Raw genomic sequence first — 6995 nt, 5'->3', positions numbered from 1 at the left:
GTGACGCCATCGACGACGGACAGTGGGGCTTCGCCGTTGTTGGCCATGGAAATGGTCGAAGGAGCTCTGAGAACAAGGGTTGAGGATAAAAAAACTTCCCACAGACGGCGCCAATTGTATGGAGGCGAAATATCCTCTGCTTTCCGTACTCCTTGTACTCTGAGCTTCTTTTGACGGCGTCTATCTGGCAACACAGAAACGGTGAGCTGCCCGGCGGTGGTGTGCCGGATAGACCCTCCGACGATCAAGTCAATTCACTTGAGGAAGAGGAAGAAGACGGAGAGAGAGAGTGTTCTCTTTTGGGAAGAAGTTGCATACCTCTTACGTTCGCCTTCCTCCCTATTTCAAGGTTGGCCATGCAGCCTCAAGATCATGCGCGCACTACCTCTGCTATCCTTCCCTGGACAGGTGGCAGTACTCGCCTCTCACCACCTTACACGTGTAAAGGCTTAGTCCTCCCAACAGTACATGCAGAACTGTCTAACGGTATTGAGGCATATGTGGAGCAGATGTCCCTTCCTTCGTGCCATTGGCCCAGGTGGCACACCTGACCGCAGTACCACGATCGGCCTATTTCCCAAGAAGAACTATCGCTACAGGCGCTCAACCGCGCTATGCCCCACCGGACTGCCCCTTGGCAAAGGAGCGGCGGGGGGGACGCCAATGGACCGGGTTGGAGTTGACCGGTTGTGAGGCATGTCGGCCTCCGTCCGGTTTACCTTCATCCGAGGTTCTTTGGACTCTGCCCATCTCGGCTCACCGGTCAGAGACGTACCCAGCCTCGCTTGTCCTCAGTTTAGCCCGAGCTATCCGTAGCTCGGTCTCGCCACTTGGCTGCGTGCAGTGCCGGATATTTGCGAGTCGTAGCTCGGCCAGGCTTGGTTCGCGCCAGTCAGCCGGTCTTTAAGACCGAGCAAAACAGATCCGTGCCGTCTTAGCTCGACCGTGCTAACGGTGCAAATCTCCCCTCTCACCTAAGATAAATGTGAACGTGCAAATAAGTCTCTATTAAATTATGTGTAACTGTTAAAGAAAGAAGACTATTTTTCTCCATAAGAGAACCAAAACTATTAAAAATCCCACATAGATGAATAAAAAATTCACTCGGAATGGTAAAATTTTGAGTCAATTACCTAAAATTTTTATTTACAAAGTTATAGTAACTCGGGTCCTATCTAAGATTTTTTGAACTAATAAGTTTTATTTAGTAAAACTGAAAATATTATCAATTTTTCTAATTTTTAAAACTAAGAACATTATCAATTTTGCATAGTAATGTTTTAAATAATTATTTGACTAACTGATGAAAAAAACAAAGTATAAGATTAAACGTTTTTGTCTTTCTATTTATTAGTTTGATTTAACTATCAAATAAAACCGAGAACATTATCATTTTTTTTTTTAGTTTTAAAACTGAGAACATTATTACTTTTTTCATTTTTAGAGCTATTTATTTATTTTTATTTTTCAGTTTTGCACATTAGTGTTTCATCATTATGTTCCTTTATAGATACAAAATTTTCAGTTTTGCACAAGAAATAATTCAATTTTTTCAAATTTTTCAAAAAAATTTTGCACGTAATTTTTTTTTTAATTTTTTCAATTTGAAAGTTGATATTTTAAAGTTTTGAAATTTAAAATAAATGTCAAATCATCATGTTCCTTTATAGATAATTATAAATTATGAACAATTATTGTTTGAATGACAATTTTGACTAGTAAAAATTTAATAAGATTTGAAAGTCTAACAAATCTTAGTTAACACTTAATAGAATATAAATTCATAAATTAAAACTTGTATATAAGTGCCCCTAAAATTTTTAATAAAAATATGAGTGGTGATTTAGAGCACTAAATTTGAAACTCTAAAAACATCACTAATGAATGTAAAAAAAAATAAAAATAAATAAAACAAAGGCCAAACTATCACATCAATGATGGAGTCTACATGATGTCACATCATTAGTGATGCATTAGTGGTGCTAAATTAGTGGTATGAAACATTTTTCTAAAAATATTGCACGCTACAAACGTCTGCAAATCTTTGGAAAATCTTAGTGAAAGAGAGAGAGAGAAGAAATTGCCCACAAAAAACACATTTTTTATCATCAAAAAAAAGAAAAGAAAAGAAAAGGAGAGATGTTTCATATCTTGTCTTTGTTGAGTAATTTTCACATAAATATCAAAAATTATTCCTCCCAAGAGAGACATACATAGGTTTGATTAAATTGAAATGATTGACAAAATTATGAAGGATTTTAGGCCTATTTTGCCATTTGGGTTAAAAATCAATTTTTTGATTTTTGATTTTTTTGAGCTACATCACCTTCTTATTTTTATGTATATTTTTTAAAAAATTTTAAAAAAAATTGGTCTTTAACCTATTTCTCAAAACACTTGTTTTGGGAAATAGGAAAAAAAGCTAACTTATTGATTTTTTTAATTTTTTTAAAAAAATTGTAAACAAATAGAGATTTGATGAAATTCAAATTAATTAATAAGCTAATAAATTAGGTCATTTTCCCCGTGCTCTCAAAAGAGACCACTGCAACCTTCTTTATCTAATAAAAACAAAAATAATAGTTATTTTTTTATAAAAATAAGTGAATAGCACGGTTTCTTTTTCACTACCAATAATGGTCCTGTTTGGTACAGCTTAATTTCAGCTTATTTCAGCTTAATTTAAGCTATTTTGATGTGTTTGGTTTAGCTTATAGCTTATAGCTTTGTGGAAGTCAGAAAACAGCTTATTCTTTGAGTGGGACAGGATATGCTTTAAGAATAAGCTGAAAATCAGCTTAAGCTGAAAGTTATAAGCTATAAGCTGTTTAGGCATAAGCTATAAGCACTTTCCCAGAACTCTAACAAACGGGCTAATATAACATTCCCTAACGCTGTTGCTTTGGAAAGCTCCCAACTCTGAGCTTATAAAAGGGTGCCGAGTCAAGGAAACAGTTCTGTATTGTTCATGGCCATTTCATTTGTTCAAGGGTTGCTTACATGACAAATTAAGGGTATCACTTGTGTTTAATAGTCTTCCATCTTCTATTTTCAGATCTGAATGAAATGATAGCCAGACCAAATCCCTGGGTTTTGCACTGAGTTTCAAGATTTGAAAACCTCATAAAAGATTTCTGGGTCTGTTGTATATTTTTTTCATCTTATTTGGTCTGAAACAGACACAGATCAGAGAAAGGAGAAATGGGATTGGTGGGTCTCCAAGAAAACAGTAATAGGGAAATGGGTTTGTCTGGTTTTCCTTTGGGAGCTAAGAACAAGTACAGGAGGATGGACTCTGAGCTCACAGAGGATGATGATTCACTCCACCTTCAGCAGCAGCCAAGGAACAGAAATACCAAGACATATGTTCTAGCTTGTGCCATTTTTGCATCTCTCAATTCTGTTCTTCTTGGCTATGGTAAGAGCCTTTCTCTCAATCTTTGACCTCATTTTTGTAATTGATTTGCTCATGTTCTCTTTACATATGCTTTGCTTGTTTGAATCTCATTTTTTTTTTAATCAAATTGAATTGCTTCTTTTGAACATGGCTCAGTTCTGTTCTTCTTGGCTATGATTAGAGCCTTTTCTGCTTCTTTTGAACATGGAAAGGTGAACTTGAGATGCATCTGGGTTTTTTTTTTTTTTTTTCTTTCTTCTTTTAGCACAAGGTAGGATGTTAGCGAGTTAGTAATTAGACTTCAACATGGTTTTCTCAAGCGCTGTAGTATACTCTACTTGTCCACCTGTGTCGGTCATAGGAGGGACCATAATGAATCCTGGTATTTGAAGTTACAAAGATCTGACACCTAAGTGCCTTCTCAAGAGCACTTGGACTACATCCCGGGTCACAGATTCGTCTGGGTTCATGGGATTGCATTCTTGAACCCTCCCTTTTTGGCTCTCTTTCGTTTCTGTAAGGCATGCCATTTTTTTTAATAAATAGAGGGCTCGTTGAGATGCATGTGGTGGGTTCATTGGATAATTCTATACCATGTATTGATGTTATACTGCTTTTTATTTGGTTTTCCTGTCACATCTGTAGTTAATTTTAAGGGGTAAATGTCCCAATGAATTGATGTTCTTTTAACTCCCAACCATTTATTAGAAATTTCCTAATGGGCTTGACATTTGAATCTAAGGTATCTGGTTTACAAGGATAAGTTAGTTGGCTAATTAGGTTTTTACAACGTTCAGATGTAGGTGTTATGAGTGGAGCAATCCTATTCATTCAAAAAGATTTGAAGATAACAGTAGTGCAACAAGAAGTGCTTGTTGGGAGTTTAAGCGTCGTTTCGCTTTTTGGTAGTTTAGCTGGTGGAAGAACATCAGATGCCATTGGTAGAAAATGGACAATGGGATTAGCCGCAATTATCTTTCAAACCGGTGCAGCTATAATGACTCTTGCTCCGACATTCCAAATCCTAATGATTGGGAGACTCTTGTCCGGGATTGGAATTGGCTTTGGAGTCATGATTGCCCCAGTCTACATAGCTGAGATATCACCGACAATCGCTAGAGGCTCTCTTACCTCATTCCCTGAGATTTTCATCAATTTTGGGATCCTACTCGGTTATGTCTCAAACTATACGTTTTCTGGTTTTTCAGTGCACAAAAATTGGAGGATAATGCTTGCTGTGGGAATTCTTCCCTCAGTATTCATTGGATTCGCTCTGTTCATAATCCCCGAGTCACCAAGGTGGTTGGTAATGCAGAATCAAGTTGAAGCAGCAAGAGCCGTGCTATTGAAAACTATTGAGAGCGAGTCAGAGGTGGAGGAGAGGCTTGGAGAAATACTAATTGCTGCTGGAATTGGTAACGCTGAGAAGTATGAACAGAAACCTGTTTGGCGCGAACTGTTGAGTCCTTCACCTGCACTTCGCCGTATGCTAGTTGCTGGTTTTGGAATCCAATGTTTCCAACAGATCACGGGTATTGATGCAACCGTGTATTACAGCCCCGAGATCTTGAAAGCAGCAGGTATTGCTGGTAACTCGAAGCTTCTTGCTTCAACTGTTGCTGTGGGAGTTACAAAGACTGCATTTATATTAGTTGCTATTCTTCTTATAGACAAACTTGGAAGAAAGCCACTGCTATATATAAGCACAATTGGTATGACTATCTGTTTGTTTTGTTTGGGACTCACTCTATTATTGTTCAAGCACACACCTTTCGGGATTGGAATGGCGATACTGTCGGTTTGTGCAAACGTTGCGTTCTTTTCAGTGGGAATTGGTCCTGTTTGTTGGGTTTTGACATCAGAAATCTTCCCTTTAAGGCTGCGCGCCCAAGCAGCAGCACTCGGAGCCATGGGTAACAGAGTGTGCAGCGGTTTGATTGCCATGTCTTTTCTCTCAATGGCACGTGCAGTTACGATGGCTGGATCTTTCTTCATTTTTTCAGCAGTTTCAGCCATTTCTGTTGCCTTTGTTTACACACTTGTTCCTGAAACAAAAGGAAAATCACTGGAGCAGATTGAGGCATTGTTTCAGAGTGAACATGAGCGGCAAGGGAGTGGAGTGGAGCTTAGAGATGTTGAGCAGCTTGTGCAGAAAGAGTGACCCTCTCCAGGGATCGTTTCTGACCCAATTCCAGTAAGTTCTTATGGTTATTGTATCGATGTGAGTACACAAATGGATGTCATGTTCTAAGTTGTATAAATCAATAATTTCCCAGTTTCAAGCGTACAGGAATTCTGAGGATCATAGCTAGCACATGTAGGAATTGTTTTTTTTTTTTTTTTTTTTTTTTTTTTTTTTTTTTTTTTTTTTTGTGTGTGTGTGTGTGTGTGTGTGTTTAAACTTGTGTCAGAAAATTAAATGTATATCTATTCAAATGGGTGAATGAGTTTCATTAAAAAAAAAAAAAAAATGGGGAGAGAATCGGAATCAATGGCAATGTCCATGTTAAATTCCTTCCTCTGTTACTGGTTGAAATCCAGCTTTATCATTAAACCTTATTTCTTTTGTTTATAGGTTAATTCTGTTTTATTTGTGCTAGCTTGTTTGAGACCCCCAAGGGTCCACAAAGCAAAGCAAAGCAAAGAATTGAAATTTTCCTTAATTTGCCAATTTGAGTGCTATTATGTATTCCCTGTACACATCAAAAGCAGAGTTATTGACTATCTAAAAAAAGCTAAGGTTTGGGAACAATCAAATGTATACAATTTTACTTCCAACATACTGAGAAACTGTTTCCATATTTTTAATGTGCAGGAAAGAAGAGTTCAAGATTAATGGCGAAACAAAATAGGGGAAATATCAAAAAAATGAAAAGACGGTAAAATAATTTAAAATTCATGAAAGTACAAGTGACTCATGCACTAATTTGTGTTATAAAATGTCATACTTTCATCTATTTAAAATTATTTTACTTTGTTCCCACTTTTTTGATATTCCCCAACAAAGTAAGCATTAAAGACTATATTTGACATGAATTTATTTATTTATTTTGGTGAATATAACTACATTAAAAATAGCATAGTACATAGAGGTAAAGTACACAGTATAAGGTCATATTAGGTTACAAAAATTCCTGGCAAGGTAGGAAAAGAGTGAGAAAGGGTTGTTTAGCATGTTAGAGAATGGGCTCTTCTAGCTGGAATTCTGGAAATTCTGCAGAAGAGCAACTGGGAAACCGCAGCCGCAGCGGTAATATTAACTAGAGAACAGGGTTTTATCTGAATATGAGGGAACATGATATAACAATATAAATAAATAAATAAGAAACCCGCCAAAAATAAACTGATAACCAAATTTGTGGAATATGATCTAGATTTTGTAAAGGCCAAATGAATTTTATATTATTTTGCAGAGAAGAGAGGAATGACCAGAATTGAGAATAATATGGTTAATTCACAGATACAAAAACCTTGAATATTTTACATTTGTGTATAAAAACAAGAATATTACTGTAATTTATGGTGATATCAAAATACCACTGATATCAGAATGTAAATTCCCTGATACAGAGAATCACTAAAAAACAAATAATACATA

The 6995-nt window shown here is 36.6% G+C and overlaps 1 protein-coding gene across 1 annotated transcript; it reads left to right on the top strand.

Annotated features, from left to right (window-relative positions):
* Positions 1 to 2890: 2890 nt before the first annotated feature.
* Positions 2891 to 5684, top strand: LOC114280739 (putative polyol transporter 4). The gene is made up of 2 exons (XM_028223114.2): positions 2891 to 3418; positions 4195 to 5684. Exons 1-2 carry the CDS (start codon positions 3202 to 3204, stop codon positions 5556 to 5558), a joined length of 1581 nt encoding a protein of 526 aa, XP_028078915.1. The 5' UTR covers positions 2891 to 3201; the 3' UTR covers positions 5559 to 5684.
* Positions 5685 to 6995: the final 1311 nt, after the last annotated feature.

The sequence above is a fragment of the Camellia sinensis genome, chromosome 7, assembly GCF_055761805.1.
Source record: "Camellia sinensis isolate YWXY chromosome 7, ASM5576180v1, whole genome shotgun sequence".
In the NCBI taxonomy this organism is placed as follows: Eukaryota; Viridiplantae; Streptophyta; class Magnoliopsida; order Ericales; family Theaceae; genus Camellia; species Camellia sinensis.
This window is presented reverse-complemented; position numbering and strand designations above follow the sequence as displayed.

Bases quoted from the DNA above. Each gene is read 5' to 3' on its own strand.
- LOC114280739 (XM_028223114.2), top strand. From the start codon at position 3,202: ATGGGATTGGTGGGTCTCCAAGAAAACAGTAATAGGGAAATGGGTTTG. The intron at 3,419-4,194 runs GTAAGAGCCTTT...TACAACGTTCAG, and splicing joins TTCTGTTCTTCTTGGCTATG to ATGTAGGTGTTATGAGTGGA.